The sequence below is a fragment of the Meles meles genome, chromosome 5 (assembly GCF_922984935.1).
Source record: "Meles meles chromosome 5, mMelMel3.1 paternal haplotype, whole genome shotgun sequence".
Taxonomy (NCBI): Eukaryota; Metazoa; Chordata; class Mammalia; order Carnivora; family Mustelidae; genus Meles; species Meles meles.
Window position 1 is genome coordinate 151,324,146 of NC_060070.1, and position 21,354 is coordinate 151,345,499.

Consider the following 21,354-nt stretch of genomic DNA (forward strand, 5'->3'; position numbering starts at 1 on the left):
CCATCTCCAGAGTCATGGAAAGCCCAGAACCGCCGCCTCACCTGCGGCTTCTGAAGAAGGATCGAGGTAAAGCTCTGCAGACCAGCAGCCGGGGTCGGACTCGGATCCTGCTCCAGGCCGACCGGATCCGAATCTGCTGTTTAGAAAACCCTCCAGGGAAGCATAGGCTCAGGTAAGTTAAAGATTCATCCGGTGTGTCTCGAGGTGGAAACGGTACCTGTGATCTCTGTCAAATAAATAAAATCTTACCAAAAAACAAAATAAATAAAATAAGCAAATCTCATATAGAATGAAGCAAAATGCTGTAATTTACTTTAAATTTATGGATAATACCCAAGATAACACCCGAGGTGGGTTTTTTTGTTTTTGTTTTTTTTTTTAACCTGAGTTGGGCAGTGCTGGGAGCTCCTTCCTAAACCCCCTTTGGTTATGGTGCTCAGATGGGGCCCCAGGAAGGTGCAACAAGGGAAGGAAGGAAGGTCTAGAAGACTGGCGGCACATGCTTGCTTCCGGAAGAGGTTGCCCTTAAATGGGCTTTTGAGAGAAGAGCAGGAGTTTGTCTGCAGATAAGAGGAAGCAGATGCTCTAGGAGGAGAGGCAACAAGCAGGGCCATCTGGAGGCCTGAAAAGGTGTTGTGGGTTGAGCCTCGGGTGGTCCTCAGAGGGGAGGGGGAAGAGGCCGAGAGGAAGGAAGCAGGGAGACCGCTAGACCCTACAGCATTTTCTTCACTGTCGTGTCTGAACTTGGTGCTGGGGTCACGAAGGGAACCTGTAGGGGTTTTTAAGCGAAAAGTGACGGGATCAGATGAGCACTTGGGAAGAGTCATCCTGGAAGTCTGGCAAGTCAGCTGGAGTACTGCTCTTCTGTTAGTCTTACGCATAGTCTCAATTAAAAGGCAAAGTACAGATTAGGGTGGTGATTAGGTCAGCCACAAGGCTGACATCTTTTTTTTTTTTTTTAAGATTTTATTTATTTATTTGACAGAGATCACAACTAGGCAGAGAGGCAGGCAGAGAGAGGGGAAGGGGAGCAGGCTCCCTGCTGAGCAGAGAGCCCGATGCAATGTGGGGCTCCATCCCAGGACTCTGGGATCATGACCTGATCTGAAGGCAGAGGCTTTAACCCACTGAGCCACCCAGGCACCCCAAGGACTGACATCTTTGATTTATAAAAAGTGCATACAGATTGACAAGAAACAACAGTAGAATCTTTATGGGGCGAAAATGGACGATTTTCCTGAAAAGATCACTTCCAGAATATATTAAATGGTTAATATGAAAAAGAATCAGATTCAGCCTCACTGCCATATAAATGCCTATCTATCTGACCGGTTTCACCCCTCGCATTAGAGATGTGGGCTGTCCTGGCCATCAGCATTGGCAGGAATTAGATGAGAAAGAAATTTCCATTAAGGGTGTGATCAGTTCAGGAGGGAACTTGGGCAAAACACTCCTGATTCAGCTTATAGACCTGATGACTGTATTTCTGGGAATTTATCAGAAAATTTGTCAGGAAGTTATCAAAGATGTGGACAGAGACTTATGTATAAAGTGCACTAGTTATAGTGGGCAGAAAAGAAGAAAAAAGAAAAGGAAAAACCCACCCAAAAACTCACTAAGATGTCCCACCCTCTTGGGAATTATAGGAGTTCATGATATGATATGGAGTAGGCTTAAGCAATGTTTCCAATTATGCAAATCTTCGTCAATTCTGCCAAAACGTGAATTGAGGCTATCATTAGTTGGTGACATTATGAGTGATTTCTACTTTTTTAAAAATGTTTTTCCAGGATTGGGCAGCCGGCTTAGTCAGTAGGGCATGCAAGTCTTGATCTTAAGCTTATAAGTTTGAACCCTACATTGGGTGGCAGAGGTTACTTAAAAATAAAATCTTAAAGGGACACCTGGGTGGCTCAGACAGTTAAGCATCCAGCTCTTGATTTTGGTTCAGGTCATGATCTCAGGGTCACAAGATGGGCCCCGAGGTGGGGCTCCGGCTGCTTAATGTTCTCTCTTCCTCTCTCCCTGCCTACCCCTCAGCTCTCATTCTCTCTCTGTCTCACTCTCAATAATAACAATAATAAAAATAAATAAAATATTTTAAAAATCAACATGTTTTTTCCATATTTTAAAATTTTTCCATACCAGCAAGAAACTGAGCCCCAAATAAGGAAATGCAGGCCGACTTGCTTACAGGGAGGTAACTTCCAGGCCTTGGAAACTGAATCACACACGCATTCCCAGCCTGCCTTTAAATTTTCACCTCAGGTCCACAGTAGGATAACAGTTTGCCATCTTCTAAACCCCTGTGGTACTGAGCACTTTACTTGCGTAATCTCATTAATCCAGTGCATTTCCAAAGAGGCATTAATAATGACATTCCTAATTTAGAGGTGGAAGAAGTGAGCTTGAAGAGGTGAATGAACTGGTTTAAGGTCTTAGGATCTCTCTCTCTCTCTCTCTCTCTTTTTTTTAGATTTTATTTATTTGACAGATCACAAGTAGGCAGAGAGAGGAGGAAGCAGGCTCCCCGCTGAGCAGACAGTCCACTGCGACATGGGGGCTGCATCCCAGGACCTTTGGATCATGACCTGAGGTGAAGGCAGAGGCTTTAACCCACTGAGCCACCCAGGTGCCCCAAGATCTCCTTTTAGTGTTGTCTTGACCCTCTTCCTTTTTCACCCGACGGCCTTTGTTTTAGTCCAGCTCATCCACATATATTCTGGTCTTTGAGCGGAAGACCACAAATGCAGACCCCTCATCTCTCTGGGAACCCCCCCACCCCCCAAAGTAAATGCATCTGGGACCTGGGGGCAGGCTTTGCTGAGAGCACCTCCCCCTTCCTTCTTCCTGCCCTTTAACTTTGCCCCTGGGGCCAGGAGCAGCTCTGTCACGGTCGCCAGGCTCCCTGGTGCCTCTTCCTCCAAGATCCGAGGTCAGTACCTGCGCCTGCCCTGGCTCCCCTGAGAGAGCCAGCAGCCAGGAGGGCATCTGCTGTCCTTCCTCCCCAGTCCTGGGCCCTCTAGCCTGGACCCTGTGCTCTCTCCAGCTCCCCTTTCTTGTGCCTTCTCCTCTCGACTTTCCTCTTTTCTCTTCCAGTTCAGTCCCCTGGCTTCTGTCTGCCTGCATTGCTTCGTCTTTATGGTCATTGCAGAAATCGAATGTCAAAACTACCGTGTTTGGGGAAAAAGAGGCTTTTTGTAGAGCGGTGGTTCCAAGACTTGTTCATTGACAGGCAACCCATTACTGGGTACAGGGCCTCGCAATTCCCTTCTCCTAGGATTGTCTTGGGGTTTTAGGGCCTGTGATGTGTTGGTGTACATGCTTGACCAGACCGGGTGGTGGGTGTGCGGTGCCAACGTCTGGACCGATGGAGAGTCTGCAGTGGGAGGAGGCAAGGGGGAGGCTTCGGGTGCAAAGATCTAGATTGTCCCAAGTTGGAAAGAGCTGGAGGGAGGACGCAGCAGAAGGGGGTTGAGGAAGCTTCGTGATCTGTGCATTCATCTCCTAGGCTGAAGTTCTGACAACCGGAGGCCACCAGCACCGTGGGGCCCCAGGAGGGCTGGAGATGGCGGTTTCCCCGAAGTCCTCCCTCCATGGCTGTCTGCTCATCCTCGCTTTCCTCGCGCTGTCCAAGCCGGACTCTGGTGGGTCCCGCCTGGGTCTCCCTCTCTGCGCCGCCTCCCCAACCCAGGCTGAAACCTCTCCTACAGGGGAGGCACCCGCGTGGCTCCCGCTAGCGCCCTCCGCGGGGGGTCCGGGTGGACTCGGAGCTTCGGTCACGGGGACCGACTCGGGTCGGTGTCGGTGCTCAGCTCTCTCCGCACACCCCATCTGCCCGCCTGCTTTTCGCAGCCCAGTTCGACGTGATCGGGCCGCCGGAGCCCATCCTGGCCGCGGTGGGTGACGACGTCGAGCTGCCGTGCCACCTGTCCCCAAACGTGAGCGCCGAGCGCATGGAGCTGCGGTGGTTCCGCGGGAAGGTGGCGGCCGCGGTGCTGGTGCGCCGGGACGGACGCGAGCAGGACGGGGAGCAGGTGGCCGAGTACCGCGGAAGAGCCACGCTCGTGGACCACGACATCGCGGCGGGGCGCGTCGCCGTGAGGATCCACCGGGTCAGGGCCTCGGACGACGGCGAGTACCGATGCTTTTTCCGGCAGGACGGAAGCTACGAGGAGGCCAGCGTGCACCTGAAGGTGGCCGGTGAGCGCGCGGGGTTTGGCTTTCTCTGGTGACTTCAAGGCGGGGTACCTTTTCTTAGGGCCCCGTGACTTTGGAAACCACTGGATTCTTTGCCTAAATCCCTCTTAGGATGGAAAGGGTTGGCAGGCCTGGAGTGGTTGGTGACGGGCAGGTTGAAAGTGGGCGCAGAGCATTCCCCATGTAATTAGTTAAGTAAATGCAACATCCTCCGGGAGTGCGCCTTAATATGCTTGACCCAGTGTCGGAACTGAACACCTAAGTCGTGTCCGTTTTACACCTCCCGTGAGGCTGTGGTTCGCATCCTTTGAAGCTGCTTCATGGATTCATACCTAAGGTCGGATTTCCTGAGGTCCTAGAGCCGGGCTGCTCCTTAACATTCTTGATCCCCCGAGAAAAGTTTTTGGTTTTTGTTTTCTTTTTGGCATCAAGCCCAAGTTCGTGGTGGAAACCATAATGGAAATGGTAAGCATTCAGGAGGAAAGCCTGCATTGAGCTCTGACTTTCCCACTTACTGGTGAACGGGAGCAAACAAATCTCTTTCTGAGCCTTGTTTCCTACTGCAGAACTGGGCGCGCATCTATCGAAGATTTTGCAAGAATGAAATAAAGTTAGACAATACCTAAGAAACTGCCTTGTCGAAGCTTGCAGAAGCATTATACACTTGTGAGATATTACTGTGCCTCAGACTGCCCCATAATTTGCAGCATACAAATGCATTGCCTTTTATATATAGATTAAAATAAAGGTAAAGTTTAAAAAATACTGGGGTGTGATTGGGGTCCCTGCCTCAGAACAGGGTGTCCCGTGTGGTGGCAAAATGTATAACTCACATTTCCTTTTTAGGGAATTAGCTTAAAAGTTGATTATAAAATCCTAAAGATGTAGTGGTATAAAACTGTCGTTATCTTTATGAGTGATAGATATCTTTATTTTTTAAGATTTTATTTATTTGACAGAGAGTGAGAGAGCACAAGTAGGCCGAGCAGCAGGCAGAGGGAGAAGCGGGTTCCCCGATCCCATGACCTTAGGATCATGACCTGAGCTGAAGGCAGCCACTTAACCAACTGAGCCACCCAGGCGCCCCTGGGTGATAGACATCTTTGAGATTCTGCTGAAAGTAGGAGCCCTTTTTATGAAAAGAATCCACATTGTCATGTAGGCACACACCCTGGAACTTGGATTTCAAATAACAGTGTGGACACGTGTTTGAGGACTTTTCTCTGCAGCTTGATGTTTTTCTGTACTCTACAGAATTGTAACAAAATAATCAGGCTGAAGACAGAAGGGAAAAACAGCTTTATGTTGATATATGTTAGACATAACTGCGTGTGGGGAAGACGAGGTTGAAACCCATTTAAGAAAATTCCTGTATCAGTATCGCGGGTAAAGGAAACTTAGACCGTCAGCTACAATCTCAATGCAAAGAACCTCAAATCCCCTTTCTCCTCAAGGATTCTCCTTCTCTGATCATCCTCAAATACCCACTCCTAGTTCTCCTCCTCAAAGTCATTTCATAATACCTCCAACCACAAAGCCCTCTCCCCTCTCTGGAGCTCCCTTACCTGCCTCTAAGCCATTGAGCTCGCTGCTCCTGCTGATTAGAAAAGCTCCCCATGTCTGTCCGTCAGACTCCTGCCTTCACTTCAGACCCTAACTCCCAATATGGCATCCCTCTGTGATAAGGTTATGAAATGCCTTTTACTGATCCCACATCTTCTGTGTGTCGTGAAGTAGGGGATAAGGCCCTCTCACTCCCAGTCCCTGTGCGCTTCTCTTTCTCCGACTGTGTAACCCTGTGATTATAAGGCTCCCAGAAGGGTGTCTGCTGAAGGACTAAGGCCAGCTTCTCTTGCCACAGCTCTGGGCTCTGATCCTCACATCCATATGGAAGTTCGAGAAAATGGAGAGATCCGGCTGGAGTGTACCTCAGTAGGATGGTACCCAGAGCCGCACGTCCAATGGAGGACGTCTGGGGGAGAGCAGTTTCCATCCGCCTCAGAGTCTAGGAATCCTGACGAAGAAGGCCTGTTCACTGTGGCAGCTTCGGTGATCATCAGAGACCCCTCCATGAAGAATATATCCTGCTCTATCCGGAACCTCCTTCTTGGCCAGCAGAAGGAAGTAGACATTTCCATACCAGGTCAGTGAAATCGATGCTGGGGTCCTATCGGACACAGTTTCAGGGCCCCTATTACCTGGGACACCTGCCCAAGGCCTTCATGGTAGTTGTCTGCTGTCCCCCCACCAAGCTCCTGACCTCTGACAATTTCATTAGAAGAGAGAAGATTCTAAATGCATAACATCGGCCTCGATCTCAGTGAAATTCTGGATTTTCCATTTTAGGAGATATATCTTAGATACAGAAGCTTTGTCTCTGGGACCTTCTGCCCTTGAGTAACAAGAAAACCCATTTCCACCCTTGCCCCTCTGTCTTCCTTCCCATGCTAGAGCTCAGGCTAGTTTCCAGGGTCCGCGGGAAAGCAAATATTCTCATTATTCACCCCAGTGCTATCTCTGGTTCAGGTAGGAACCTCTCCTTATTCTTTGGTCATTTAGTCCCATTCTGTCACACACGGAGGTCACATTTTCCCTTCCTGATTTACTTCCTACATCCCCTTGGCTCCCATCCTGCGCTGATAGTTAAGAGAAATTTCCACATTAACATGAATTGATCCATTACTTTCTTTATTTCCCACGTCCTCTCCCGAAATGACGCTTTTTTTCTTGCCCATGATCAAAAGTTTATGGGAAATCAGACACTGAAATAGGTAACTGTTGTATGCCTTACAGAATTAAACACAATTACATTTTCTTAGAACATTAACTGGAATTACTGAACCAGTAAGGCTTTCGGGAATATAACAGAAGTTCAAGAGGTTGTGGGGACCATTAGTGTTGCTTTCTTCTAAGTGAACACCCTTCTGCGAGTCTGGCCTTTCCTCCTGATGCCTGGCCCAGCACTGTTGATCAGCCGATACGAAGAACCACCGTCTGAGCACGGCTGACATCCAGGGTAGTCTTGTAGCAACTCGACATTTTCCATCCATAAAATAGGAATTTGGGCTTTGAACTAGCCTTTTCTTTTTGTTTCGTTTCTCTTAGGGTTTTATTTCTCTGACAGAGAGTGAGAGCACAAGCAGGGGTGGGGGCAGAAGGAGAGGGAGAAGCAGACCCCCTGCTGAGCTGGGAGCCAGATCCCAGGATCCTGAGAGCATGACCTGACCTGAAGGCAGATGCTTAACCAATTGAGCCTCTCAGGTGCCCCTAGCCATTTCTTTTTATGTTTTTTTTTTTCTCTAGCCCTTCCAAGGGCAGGTTTAGTAAATCCCTAGCCAAAGGCCTGGCCAGTCCCCACCTCTAAGTCCCCACCTCACCCCTAGTGGGCAGCATGCCAACAGGCCCAGAATTTTTCAAAAAACTTTAGAGCAGCAGCCTTGGAAGTTCTGTTGTTTGCGCTGCGAGGACTGGGAGAGGACCAGGTCATCATCAGAAGCAGAGCTGGACCTGCTCGGAGTCGCCCAGCACTCGTCCTTCTCGGGACTTTTGTTTCAGCTCCCTTCTTCCCACGGTTGACTCCCTGGATGGTGGCGGTGGCTGTCATCTTGATGGCCCTAGGATTTCTGACAATTGGGTCCATAGTTTGCACTTGGAGACTCTACAAGGAAAGATCCAGACAAAGAAAGGACGAATTCAGCTCTAAGGGTAAGTCACAGGCTGTTTGTCAGGCGTGCTACCAAGTGGGGTTGGATCCAAGTCCTTTGGGATGGCTGCCAATGGGAAGATCCTCGATTCCAGAATTCTGAGAGTCCAGGGAGGGGGGATTATAAGGCACCGGAAGCCACTGATACCCAATATGCAGGTCTGGGGTGTAGAAGGAGTCAAAGGCAACGCTACCTGAGATATCAGACTGCTGTTCCCTCACTGCCTCCCCCCCACCCAGACTCCCTCCTCACTTCTAACTCGGTTTCCCAGTAAAGATAAAAGATCTGATCCCAAGCCAGTAGGAACTTCCTGCACATTTCTTAGGAAAAAACCCATAATCCTTGTTCCTCATTTATTGACAAAGTTTCAGTAATCCCGAACTGACCTTTTACTCCTTTGTGTGTCCCTCACACCACTTTTCTCCCCCCCCCATGTCCGCTCTCGAAGGTCATTAAGGTATTTCTGTTTGTTTTCCAGAGAAACTCCTGGAAGAGCTCAGTAAGTTCTCTCTTCTTGTCATGAATTCAACAACGAGGTGTTCTCTCTCTTGTTAGAAAACCCGGCACTGACTCTCTCTCTTTCATTGCAGGATGGAAAAAGGCTACGGTGCACGCAGGTCAGTGGCTCTGAACTTCTGAGACTTCGCAGGGGCTCTGAGGCTCTATCCCTCAGGGATTCGAAGTCCTGTCATACTTGGAAATAAAAACACTAACCCATTGTTGTGGTGAGGATACATAGGGGAAAGATGATGGCGAACGGCCTCCACATTTTCCTTGAGGCCCATAGAAGGCCCTTGGAAGACATTTAGAAGACAAGCCCCTCTGACAGGGACCCATTAGGCATTGGTGACAGTCAGCTCGCACATCACCCCATGACTGTTGACGGGTGACAGGAGGAGGCCAAACAGCTCTCCTCCTGAGGGGGCCTGACAAATTCTGGAACAGTCCTCTGTTTTTTTTTTGGAGAAGAAAGAAGAGGTCTGTGGCACCTCACGCTCGCTGATGCTCAGACTTGTTCTCGTCTCTCTCTAGTGGATGTGACTCTGGATCCAGACACCGCCCACCCCCACCTCTTTTTGTATGAGGATTCCAGATCTGTCCGGCTGGAAGATTCACGTCAGGAGCTGCCTGAGAAACCAGAGAGATTTGACTCCTGGCCTTGCGTGTTGGGTCGTGAGACCTTCACGTCAGGGCAACATTTCTGGGAGGTGGAAGTGGGAGACAGGGCTGACTGGGCAGTCGGGGTGTGCAGGGAGAATGTGGTGAAGAAAGGGTTTGACGCCATGACTCCGGAGAATGGGTTCTGGGCTGTGGAGTTGTACGGGAACGGATACTGGGCCCTCACCCTGCTGCGGACCCCTCTCCCCCTGGCAAGGCCCCCCCGTCGGGTTGGCATTTTCCTGGACTATGAATCAGGTGACGTCTCCTTCTACAATATGACCGATGGGTCCCCTATCTATACTTTCTCCAATGCCTCCTTCTCTGGCCCCCTCCGGCCTTTCTTCTGCCTGTGGTCCTGTGGCAAAAAGCCCCTGACCATCTGCTCAGTCACTGATGGGCCTGAGAGAGTCACCGTAGTTGCTGATGCCAAGGCTTTCACTAAGGAGATCCCGCTGTCCCCCATGGGGGAGGACTCGGCCTCTGGGGATACCCTCCATTCTAAACTAATCCCTACCCAGCCCAGCCAAAGGGCACCTTAAGGGATATCCCAGCCCAACTGCTTTCCTTTGTCCTGAGCCCTCCCCTCTGTCCCCCCGGCACACCAGCTGCCAGGTCCACCCAGGCCCTGTTTCTCCCTGTTGAGTAGGAATCAGGTGGTCTCAGGGAGGTAGTGTTGTTGCTGCTAGAGAGTGTGGGGTGTAAGGCCTTCCTCCTCCGTTTCTGTGCTGATACTCAGGGCAGGGACGTGACTCCAAAGCTGCTTCTAGCATTCTCCTATTCCCAGAGACCAAATCCTATGGGAGGAGAGAGCGCAGCGATCAAGATGGGGTTAGGCTGGCATGGGGTTATGCCAGAAACATCTGGGTCTCTAGAATAGGGATGTGTAGAGGAACAGGTTTTAGGCAAGCAGGGAACCCAAAAGGTTCTGGGAAGAGAAGATTCAAGGCTGAAATCCCATAAAAGAACTTGGAGAGACATCACAGTGGAGGACTGTGAGGGGAACCCAAGCCAATGATGAACACCTGGCTGGCTTCTAGCCTTTCTGGGCCTATATGTCCAGCCGTCGAAGACGCATGCTGGAGAGTAGAGGAAACTGGCCCTACTAGTGTGGGATCTGAGCCATTGGCACGGGGGCCCGGGAGGGGATGAAATGAGCGAGGCTGGGGGCCAGACTGAAACTCTGATCCAGGAGAAAACTTCAGATGAAACGCAGTCTGGGTGGCTGGCCTTGCCCCTGATCCTGTCTGCCTCAGCTGGCCTGTTTCCCCCTGACCACAGGGGTCCTTCCAACCTCACGCCACAGACCCCACGCAAGTTTCCAGCTCTCTTCCTCTTTTTGATAAAGAATCTGTCCATCCCAGAGGCTTTCCGGGACCCTCCTCAGTGACCTCACCTCTTTATCTGCCAGGGTCGGGCCTCGGGGCCCTTCAGCCCTCCACTCAACCTCTGGGTTAAACCCCCAAATGCACCTTCAGTTCACTCCCCCCACCCTGCGTCCCCAGGACTGCTTCTCCCCAGGCCCCAGACACTGCTCCATCCCTGGGTGGGCCCAGTGAGGCCGAGCACACTCGCTCAGTCTGCACTTTCCTGACTACACGTGGCTCATCATGCCCGCAGACTGCAGATTTTTCCAGGCTCACACCTGCCATTTCCAGAGGTTTTTTTTTCCAGTTTCCAGAGTAGATGTTGCCCATGGTCTTAAGCTAATAAATAAGTCTGTTGATTGCTAAAGGCGGCATCGGCAACTTTTCTTTATCCTGACAAGTGGAAGTGACATAAAAACAGCAAAGCAGCTGCGTGGGAATGCAGCTGGCTGGCCACCGCGGGGCTGTGTGTCCAAGACTCCCCTGCAGGCGGGGTGGCGGGGTGGTTGGGGGGACCCCACCTCTCCTCCTAGAAAGGTAACCGGACCTGGTGTAGGTGAGTGAGGCTACCTCAGTACTTTTCCAGGAGGAGGCAATAGTGGGTAAATTTTAAATGGTAATGCCTTGTAATTGGAAAACTAAAACAAACAAACAAAAAACTCTGGTGATCTTTAGAAACCCCTTTTCTGAGGATTCCTGTTTGAAGAGCCTTCGAAGTTACCAAGATGACATCTGTTGGCTTGGGAGAGTCTTAGGCATGAAGAGGGTCAGGAGAAGAACAAAGCAACTAAGAGGGCCCCCTTTAACTTGGCCCGAGGGCCTGCACCTGGAGAACCAGATAGGGCCCCCTTCCTCTGTCATTTCATGGATCCCCAACACCCAGGGTCCTCTTTCCCATGCCCCTGCCTCAAACACATCTCACCACACGCTGCCCACCCCATGCCACCCGTCCCTCAGGGTCCCCTGGGAGAAAAACATTATCCAGCTTTAGGTGTTCATTTGTGTTCAAATTATTCTTTTAGAAAGTCAAAGAAAAGCAAAGTTTAAATTTCTTTAAAAATACTTAACAACCTCGGGCAGTTGCTCTGGTGAGGTAAGGTATAATGTGGAACCTGAAATGTACACGTGAAATCACCCAGAACAGAGGGGACTGCCCCAAGAACCCCTCTCTGAGAACAGAAAGATGATCACAGGTTTTAATGGTCTCTGTGACTCCTCTCCCCTTCCCTCTTAAACTCCCCAAGATCCATGATTTCCTTGACCATTCAAGGAAAATGGCCACCGGACAGAGTATTGAGGGGACAGTAGATTCAGTGGAAACATTTGTGTCCCTTTCCGCCCCTCCCACCTTCCCCAGGATTATCCTCTTCGCATGAGACACTAATAAGGAAGAACTTACCTGATGAAACTTGAGGCTCTCTTTCCAGCTGGCACCAGCTACCAGGGCCTAGAGGAAATGATCAGTGTCGGCAGGTCTGGCTTTATTTCCCACTTTTCTAAAAGAGACGACAGTGGTCATTCCTGGACCTCTAAAACCCAGTAAGTCTATCTGCATCCTTGAGAGAGATACTTGTCTTCAGAAAACACTTACATACCATCTCCTCCCATACAACCACTCCAATTATCCGATTTTAACCTTCTCTCCAGATTGTTTCCATCTTTTCTCCCAGAGAAGTTGGGCTCTGGCGTTTCAGGTACCGGGGAGCACCTTCCTCGGTGATAGTCATCGTGGCTATCGGCAACGAGTCACGTGCAAACGACGGCACAGGTGGGCGCGCACACACGGAGCCTACGCGCGTCGCCTGCAAGCGCGCTTTGAGCCCCTGCACTCCGATGCACACCTGTTGGGGCCAGAGCCCTGTAGCACAGAGGCCGGACACTTCTGAACGTGGCTCTTCCACCTTGCCCTTAAAAGAAAGATTCACCCTAAAATAATGATCTCAAACTTGGGTGCACAGGAGTATCCCTTAGGGATGGAGGGGAAATCTTACCAAATACCATTCCCAGGTCGCCTATCCACAGGCTTTCCCGTTTCACCTCCTGCTGATGGCAGAGCGGGGCGTCTGTGAAGAGCTACAGGGCTGTTGTGCTTTAAGCGGGTGCCTTGCACGCTTGGGCACGGCTGGGAATTACGCGGAGCGCCTGCTCCCGCGCACGGCTGGACTCTCCCCCAGGCGTCCGATTCGGTAGGTCGGGATGGGACTGGGAATTTGCCTTTAACTGGTTCCCTGGGGATGGGGATTTGGTGCATAATTGGAGAGGTGAAGCACTGGAGTTCTTCCACGGAATTTAGACGTAGCCGTGAAGCGCCCAGGAAAGCACGTTCTCGGGTGCACAGAGGCGAGACGACGGGTCTAAAATCCGCCCGGCGGTCAACGACTAGTTCGAGCTTTGTCTGAAACTCGCGCTTCCGGTCGGTGCTCTTGTGGGCACCGGGTCCTGACCGTAACGCCGGGCGAGAAAACCCGAAGCAGGTCCCATCTGACCTTAGGTACGTTCGGAAAGTGGCTGCAGAAGACGCCTGGTGTCAAGGGCGCCCCCCGCCGGGTTTATGAGATACAGAAACTACTCGCTTTTTGTTTCCTTTTGAAACTATTGCAGTAAAACGTCCGTACAGCAACGCCCGCAAATCCTCAGGGCATAGAGCTAAATGCACTCAGAACGAGAAGCCGGACCAGCCGGTTCCCGGGATGGGGGTCGGGAATGGGGGTGAGGGGCTAAGCACCGGCTGGGAGGTTTACAGGAGAGGCTTGGGAGGAACCTGCGAGCACCTGCGGGCCGGGCCTCAGCCGCCCTCCCCTGCAGCGGCCTATCGCCTCCGGGGACAGCGAGTGTACTTCGGCATCGCGGGGCCTTTCACTGTCTAACTAGGACGCCGCAGAGAGGAGGGAGAGTGCCCTGCCCGCACCCAGCCCGCCCCTCCCGGGCGCCTGCGATCGAATCCGAGGTTGCACGGCAGGTGCCCTCCGGCCGCCCGTCAACCGAGCGCTCCGGGCGGCTCTCCAAGGCGTACTTTCCCTCCCTCTTTCACCGGAGTTCTCGTGTCTTGAGCAAGGGGAATAGTGTGTCCTCAGACCCAGAAATAAATTTGGAGCAAGCTTTCCACCCGCCGGGTCAGGATGGCCGAGCGGTCTAAGGCGCTGCGTTCAGGTCGCAGTCTCCCCTGGAGGCGTGGGTTCGAATCCCACTCCTGACAAGCGGTCATTTTTCAATTGTTAAACTACTGAACGTATCCCACCACCTTTTCCTATATTCCCCCACCGAGGAACGATTAATTTTTAAAAATTTCTTATCATCGCTCTAGAATTAAGCACTCTGTACCTGGAAGACTTTAAAAAACTAGTAATTTTCATCTCATCTCCTCTTTCTTATATTCGAGAAATTGAAGGAATGTCAACTCCTAAATTACACTGATGTTCCCAGGGCCCCTCTTTTGTTTTGTTTACTTACAGATTTCTTTCTAATACCCTTTTCTCGATCTCATTTCCCATCCACCACCCCCATAAGAAATTACTGGAGAAAGGTCATCTTTTTCTTTCTAAATGTGTTTGCAGAACATATATTTTTTATTTTAGTGCTTGCCTTTTAATTCATATAAATGACGCTGTTTCATGTATCCCATTCTATTTTTACTTTATTCCTGTCCTACTAGGGTGTTTAGGTTTATTTATGTTGCTAGACTCATCGCTTTTAATTGCTGCACAGAGATCTGCAAGCGTGTTTGCCTACTCACACAGGGATGACTCCCAAATCGGGCCCCACGCCTTGTCACCACAGAAAAAGGTGCCATCAGTGAATATTTTCGTAGTACTCCATTATGAAGCTTTCCTTACATACAGTGGGAGCAAATGGCAGGTCACGAGGACCTAGCAGTTTGCAAACTTTGCACTTCATAAAAGGATCCAGGACCCAGGGAATGTGATTTAGAAACAGAAATTCATGTTTGGTGACATCTTCGGAAATACTCCTCAAGTTCAAGTTTCCTGATGTCCAGCCTGTTTATCTTAAGCATTAATAGCTAGTTACAAATATTAGCATACAATGCTTCTATTTTGAACTCCAAACTTGGGGATATTATTATTCTTACCTGATTTATTGCAAAGCCATAAGTAATGAAAAATCTCAGGTAACTAGAATCTCCTCTTCACCGTTCCTTTTTCAAAAAGAAATCCAATATAATACCTACTTACAAAGATGGAAAACAGGGTGAATCTGTTTTATGATCACTGATATTCAGAATCATTCAGCCTTCTCCTAAATTCCTCAAAATTCACAGAAACGTCCATACATACACTGAAAGAAAAGTGAATTGGTATTTTGTAGAAAGATGATCATCTACGATTATCATCTTTCTAACCTTTTTAAGGTTAGAAAGGAACGCCATGTGTTCAGTCCATTTCTGCCCATTTCGAGTCCCCACTTGGGTCTCAGCAGCATAGGACAGAGGAGGAAATGGCAAATAGGTGCAAAGCGGAGAGGCATTTAGAGATATCCAGAGGCCCAACAGGCTGATTCACTGCAATTCAGGCTACATGGGCTCACCCCTGACTCTGCCACTTCTGAGCTGTATGACCTTCCAGGCTAGTGACTTTGTACCCCTGTGCTTTGATGCCTCCTCTTTAAAGTAGGGGAAATAATGGAACCTTCCCTTAGAAGGATGCAGCGGGCATTGCGTGACTTAGCATATATCAAGTGCTTGGCAAATAACAAACGCCTGGAAAAGAATAAACACCAGATAAATGGTACCTTTCCCCCCAGTAGGGCTCGCTATCTCTGGGGCCTGTGTGGAGCTCTGGAGATCCAGAGACAGCCCTTGCCCCAGGAGGTAGACAGGTTGGCAACAAAGTCAGATAAAAGGCAAGTGGATGAGTGTTGCTATCCAGGGTCAAATGGGAAACACAGTCCCTTCTTTCTCCATCTCCTCATAGGAGAACCACAGCAGTCCAGCTAGAGACTCGACTTACTTCACAACCAGTAAATTCAAATGCCACACTTACTGCTTTGGTAACACATGGTCTGTTTGAAAACAAAACAAAATCCCATGAAGCAAAAACAAAACAAAAACCCATGAAACAAAACCAAACCAAAACAAAACAAAAACAAAAACCCCATGAAGTACATGATACTTAACTGTCAGGTCAAGTGCATCTGGGGTCTTCATGAAGCCACACATGGTGAGGATACTCAAAGGCCTTTGGTCATGTCCACACAAAGAAGAGTTTGAGGTGCAGACACACCTCCTCCCCTCCTTGCTTCCACTTACCCACCCTGGGCATCCTCTTTGTAACCTCTGGTCACATGTCGTTCCCTTTGCCTGGAGCACTTTGTCTACCTCTTCTCCCCAGGCTGCAGAAGTTGGTTAGAAGTCTCACCTGGAATATTCCATTGCCTCAGTAACCAGTGCCCTTACCTCAATGGTGCAGATCATGCAATCTATTGAGGGCCTCTGGGTCAAAAGCATCCCAGGAAAGGCATTCCTGGACCCTGATGGAGCGGGAGAGTGAAGCTTAAGTCAGATTCAGTAACGAGGTAAAGTCATGGTCTAGTGTTGGCTTCTGCCGGGTGACTCAGCTGTCCTCCACATTTGATAGACGTCTGTACTCGAGACCTGGAAGAAAGGCTTTCATGAGCGGAGGATGGGAGGATATAGTGAAAAATGCCTTTCCATTGCTGTCTGATGCCTATAAAGAAAAGTGGGAGTTAAGTGGCAGAGTGAGTGGAGGAATTCTCCCTAAGAATGGAGTTGTTTCCTGAACTAGTCCTCAAAGTCCTCGGACAGTTTGTTTCTACAGATAGGACAAAAGATCATAGTCAACCCTTGACAGTCTACATAAAATAATGTGCTCTGAAGGTAAAAGCCGGCTGGTGGAACTTTCTGCACCCAGTGGTGGGGAGCTTGGTGGTGGGAGATGAGCAAGGGGGTTGCTAACAGCTACAGTGAGGTTCCATTTCTCTTGATTTGGTTTCTGTAGGGCCCTGGCTGCGAGTAGAATTCCAGACTACTTTTCCACTTCCCTTTTTTTTCCCTCCCCTCCTGGAGAGTTTGGGAGTAGGCGCCTCAGCTCTTCTGGATGTCTTCAAATCAGCCTGGAAGCTGCCGTTTTCAGGTCTGGCTGTTCTAAGGGACTAGCCACTCTGATGATACAATCAAGTAGATGCTTCTCCCTGATGACTGCTTTTCTGAAATCTTGGTGACAAATATGTGTTCCTGTTTGATTTTCCCTTCCAAAAAACTCCGGGCACAAAACCACCTTTTAAATTACTTACTTAGGGCTTGTGTTATGTGGCTGGGTTTTAGTGGCTGCAAACAACACATTTATCAATCATGGCTGAGGTTGGCCTTTCTAAAAATACCGCCTGCAGATTGTGAGTGCACATCCTCTTGGAATTCCCTCAGGAAAGAGAATAGAATGACCTGAGATGATGCTGTTGCTTGTAGTTTAAACCTGGTGATTTTGCGTGCTGCTTTCCCCGGTTCCTTTAGTAATGTGCTAAAATGTACTACATGAGAAATAAAGATGTTGACATCAAGAAAGGTAGAAATTCTCTCTCCCTAAAAGAGCGCAACTTCATCTTTATGCCTTCTCTTTGCAATCAAAGGGACTACCGTTAGACCCGTATAAAACGCTTGAATTAAATTCCGTAGTGGAATTTACCCCTAATATTACAAACTTTGAGGGCTCGTCCTCTTTGTTGAGGGTGGGAAAACCACAAAAGGCCCCGCTGGGATTCGAACCCAGGATCTCCTGTTTACTAGACAGGCGCTTTAACCAGCTAAGCCACGGAGCCGACACGACTACTTGGGTCCAAATCTACAGTGAAAAGGAATGATCTTTGTTTTCGTTGGGTGTATTTCTGGGTTTTTTCACCATTGAGGGTCAGGAGCAGCCCAGGTGCTTCTCCAGACCTTAAAGATGAAGCAGTTCCCGCTTCGCCCCCGGAAGACCTAAGAAACCGCGCAGCTACAGGAAAACTGAGTCTCCTTCCCCCGGCGCCAGAGGCGTCTAGTCCCAGAAACTGCCGGGAGGGCGGTTCTCCTGCCTCCAGGAGAGTGTGACCTGCGGCCTGAGGCGGGGAACGCGCTCTGCTCACCCAGAACACTTCCAGCCCTGAGAATTGGTCCCTCTGGAAGCGAGCTCTCGGTCCTGTAGTTCAGCGTTTAATTAAAAGTCCAGTCATTCCTTACCCCATTTCTTTCCGTAAAATTGCGTTTCACCGGCTTGCTTCTTGCTTATAATGTTGGCTGATGGAATTCCAGAGTCACACCTTAAAAATACAAGACTTCATATTTAAAACCCAGTCTTAGACAGAAAGGAGCGACCCCCCCCCCCCGCAACTAGAGAGGGAGAGAAGCCTTCTAGTTCCAAAACTTGTCCAAAGGATCTGTTTGATAAGGTGTCAAATTGCGAGCATTCAAAGAATTTCTATATTGTCATGGGGAGTTGTGTATTTGTTAACTGTTTTTCTACCCTGTATCAACATTTGAAGGATTTCGCTGTCACACTCTAAAAGGCAGCAGTTGGCCCTTAACCTCCCCCTACATGCATGATGGGGAGTGAGGGGATGAGTGTGAAAACCCGACCCTACTAGATTTCTTATTTCAGTAAAACAAAGTCTCTGAACCAGTTTGAGACTCCATAAAGTAAGCACCTATTTAATACTGGAAGATTAACCATCATATTATTATTAGTGTGCTTGGAGTCAGTATAATCACAAACAGCACAGTCTCTTCTCCAACAGCTTTGACCTAACTGTGGCAGGCAGAAAGACAGTAGAGCCAACAGTATTTTGTTTGGGTTTTTCCTCTGGTGAGTAGCTGTCAAAATGTGCATAGCAATTCTTGGAAGTCAGCTGTTTAACAAGCCAGACACAAATCTTCCGGGGGGGTAAAACTAAGACTTAGAGCAATCGTTTCCAGAAATCTGGATGTGAATTCTACCTTCTACTCAATTCCCAGTGTGACTAGCAAAGACCACGGAAGGGACTCACACTGGCTCTGTTGAACACATCTGAAATTGAAGAAGGTGCAGATCTCCGTGTCATAGACTGCTGACAACAGGCGAGGAGCAGATAGTGCCATTTTCCATACACTTGAGAGAGAAACCAGAAGGACAGTGTACTGAGACACAGAGGACAGAGGGGAGTCCAGCACTGTGATGGTTAGCCTGATGTGCTCGCTCGGCTAGGCTATGCTATACAGTTATTCAGCTGAACACCAATCTACAGATTGCTACAAAGCTATTTTGTAAATATGGTTAATATCTACAATTAGTTGACCATAATATGTATAATATAATATAATATATAATACTATACTATCTACAGTTAGTTGACAGTAATATGGGTGAGCCCACCAGCTGAACCAATTAGTATTTCCAACCAGTTGAAAGGCTTTGAAAGTAAAAAGGAAGTTTTCCTGAGGAAAAAGAAATTTGGTTTTAAGACTGTCGCATCAGATCCTGCCTGACATTTTCTAAAGTACAGGCCCTCCCAGCAGAGTTCAGACTTGCCAGTCCTAGAAATACTATTCACTCGTTCATATTCTCTTACTAGTTCTGTTTTGTTCTGGACTCTGTTTCTCTGACTGGTACTGCCGCTGAAGAAAAGACTGGAAACTAGAAACTCAAACTTTCAGAAAAGAAGGCATAGGAGAAAGCTCTCCAAAAAGGAAATTAAAGCCTGCCTCAGCTCAGGCCGAGTTGTGAACCTGGCAGAGAGGTTTGAAGCAGCAGGAGAAGCTTTCAAAATCTGCACAACAAAGGGAGGTGTTTGTAGACACTGAGGAGAGCAAAGGTGGACCTGGCCTCCAGTTCTCTGAGCTGAAGCCCATTTGAGAGGTGCAAGATGGAATCAATGGCTCCAATGACACCTTGGGATCTGCCCTGCCCATGCTGGGTATGTGATTAGCATAAAATAGAACCAAGAATTACCTGTTTGCTTCACTTCTGAAAATTCAAGCATAATTGTTCATGTGTCCAAACTTCTCTTTAGAAATCTCCTTTTGCTTCTTATAAGAAGGGGATAGTCTCTGAACTGGGATGGGAAAATACATTTTTATCTTGACTAACTTGTTACTGAAATTATGGGTTTTCTTCGACTATGAATGTAGGCAACAGATCACAGTTGTATTTCAGCCTTTTTGACTTTATCACTTTTGGAAATCACAAATATTTTACATCAAAGCACAGTTGTTACAAATTTCTTTAAATACCATTTATGCTCATGAGTGCTTTGAAATTACAGTATTTATTAGACCTCCTGCTGTATATTGTCATTTAGTGCATTAATAAAGGAGAACAAGTATTACCAGATCATACATTTTTAATATTTTAATAACATATTCCAATACAATTGATTGCCCTTTGACATCTTCTGTATTTATCTTTTTCGTTATATTTAAAAGTTATTTTGTGAGGCAGCCCATAGCCGCCAAAGTGCCCTAGGGGTGCAGTACAACACCTCGTCAGAAGTCCCCTGCTCTACTGTCCTGGGGGAAATTCTCAAGTAGATAGACTTTAATGTTATGCAGAAAGAGTAGCAACATGTATGACCTTCCAAAGGGCTACTGACAGGAGCTGAAAACAACTATTTTCTAAACTCATCGCGTTTGTCCTCAATATCAGGCAGTTTCACTCGGTCTGTAAACAACCCTCAGCATGTTCTTAGCGCTCCCCAGGCGTGGAGATAACAATTACTTCTCCGAAATACAGAGGTCGACTTCGCACACGGAAGAGATGCTTCTGTGCTTGCTGAGAAAGCGGACGCGCAAGAGCATCCATGTGCGTGCGGGCTGACGCTGCTTCCCCAGCCTTCCCGGCTTGTTAGCTTTCCTTCAAGGGCTTATCTTGATTATTTTACTTAGGTAGTGCTTCGTGATCGTAAGCTTCGCGAAGGGCGGGGATCGTATCTCTTTTCTCCTCGGATCGGCTTCCAGCGCCTCGAACTGCAGGTAACACAAGTGGGTGAGCTAACGCGTGGATGCGGGGGCGGGGTGGGGCGGGCAGAGAGGACGCGGCCTCCCGGCGCAAGCAGAAGGCTGTAGGGGACCCGGCGGCCTGGGCAGCGGGGAGCGCGGCCCCAGTGCGAGCGCGCCTCGTCCAGACCCGCCGGCGCCTGCGTCCTCACGAAGGCGGACAGGCGCCCCCACATCCTCGCGCGGGCCAGTGGCGCAATGGATAACGCGTCTGACTACGGATCAGAAGATTCCAGGTTCGACTCCTGGCTGGCTCGGGGCGCGCGGTGCTCTTTTACTCCTTTCCTCTGCGCACACCGCCGAAGAGCTCCATGGAGTCCGAAAATTGGGGCGAAGGGAGGTTTACCTGCAAGTTCTCCGGAGCAAGAAGCCGCCGCTTTTAGCACAGATGGGGTCGTCACTCCCTGTCGAGCCGGGTCCGCGTCGCTTAGCTGCGCGCGGAATATGCAGGGTGCCGGGGCATGCCCGTTGCGGTCGAATTTCATAAAGACCGAGGACTCTCTATTGTTTTCCTCCAACTGGTCATTTTCAGAATAAATGGTTAAAGATTTAGTTTTAGGTTTGTACACTGCAAGGCCTTGATCTGCGTCCAGTGGCGTGCTTTGTGTGAGCGCTCGAGGTGCAAGGACGCCCACACATAAAACACATTCATCTGCAAGGACGGGAGGGCGTGTTTTGCAGGGACAACTCCGTTCTGGGGCAGTATCTCGCCGTCGCGTTTCCGTAGTGTAGTGGTTATCACGTTCGCCTCACACGCGAAAGGTCCCCGGTTCGAAACCGGGCGGAAACAAACAGTACCGTCATTTTTAACTAATTAAAATTTTTTCTTATGCATTAAAAATATGTATATATACATACATTATATATATATTATATATATATATAATATCTCCATAAATACGTTCCCGCCTCTGTTGTCTTGTGACCCGGCCGCGGTGCGGAGGCGGCACCG

The 21,354-nt window shown here is 49.0% G+C and overlaps 1 protein-coding gene and 4 non-coding genes across 5 annotated transcripts; 4 read left to right on the top strand and 1 right to left on the bottom strand.

Moving 5' to 3' along the window:
* The first annotated feature begins 7 nt into the window (after nt 1–7).
* BTN1A1 (butyrophilin subfamily 1 member A1) lies at nt 8–10,702 on the top strand. The gene is made up of 8 exons (XM_046006318.1): nt 8–172; nt 3,512–3,647; nt 3,856–4,203; nt 6,062–6,343; nt 7,756–7,905; nt 8,383–8,403; nt 8,495–8,521; nt 8,937–10,702. The coding sequence occupies exons 2-8, from the start codon at nt 3,569–3,571 to the stop codon at nt 9,602–9,604; spliced, it is 1,575 nt and encodes a 524-aa protein (XP_045862274.1). The 5' UTR covers nt 8–172; nt 3,512–3,568; the 3' UTR covers nt 9,605–10,702.
* Nucleotides 10,703–13,542: 2,840 nt separating this feature from the next.
* TRNAL-CAG lies at nt 13,543–13,625 on the top strand. The gene has a single exon. It is a non-coding gene; the product is annotated as a tRNA-Leu (tRNA).
* Nucleotides 13,626–17,144: 3,519 nt separating this feature from the next.
* TRNAT-AGU lies at nt 17,145–17,218 on the bottom strand. Its single transcript has one exon. It is a non-coding gene; the product is annotated as a tRNA-Thr (tRNA).
* Nucleotides 17,219–20,586: 3,368 nt separating this feature from the next.
* TRNAR-ACG lies at nt 20,587–20,659 on the top strand. The gene has a single exon. It is a non-coding gene; the product is annotated as a tRNA-Arg (tRNA).
* Nucleotides 20,660–21,119: 460 nt separating this feature from the next.
* TRNAV-CAC lies at nt 21,120–21,192 on the top strand. Its single transcript has one exon. It is a non-coding gene; the product is annotated as a tRNA-Val (tRNA).
* The last annotated feature ends 162 nt before the right edge of the window (nt 21,193–21,354 follow it).

Bases quoted from the DNA above. Each gene is read 5' to 3' on its own strand.
- BTN1A1 (XM_046006318.1), top strand. From the start codon at position 3,569: ATGGCGGTTTCCCCGAAGTCCTCCCTCCATGGCTGTCTGCTCATCCTC. The intron at 3,648-3,855 runs GTGGGTCCCGCC...TGCTTTTCGCAG, and splicing joins GCTGTCCAAGCCGGACTCTG to CCCAGTTCGACGTGATCGGG. The intron at 6,344-7,755 runs GTCAGTGAAATC...CTTTTGTTTCAG, and splicing joins AGTAGACATTTCCATACCAG to CTCCCTTCTTCCCACGGTTG.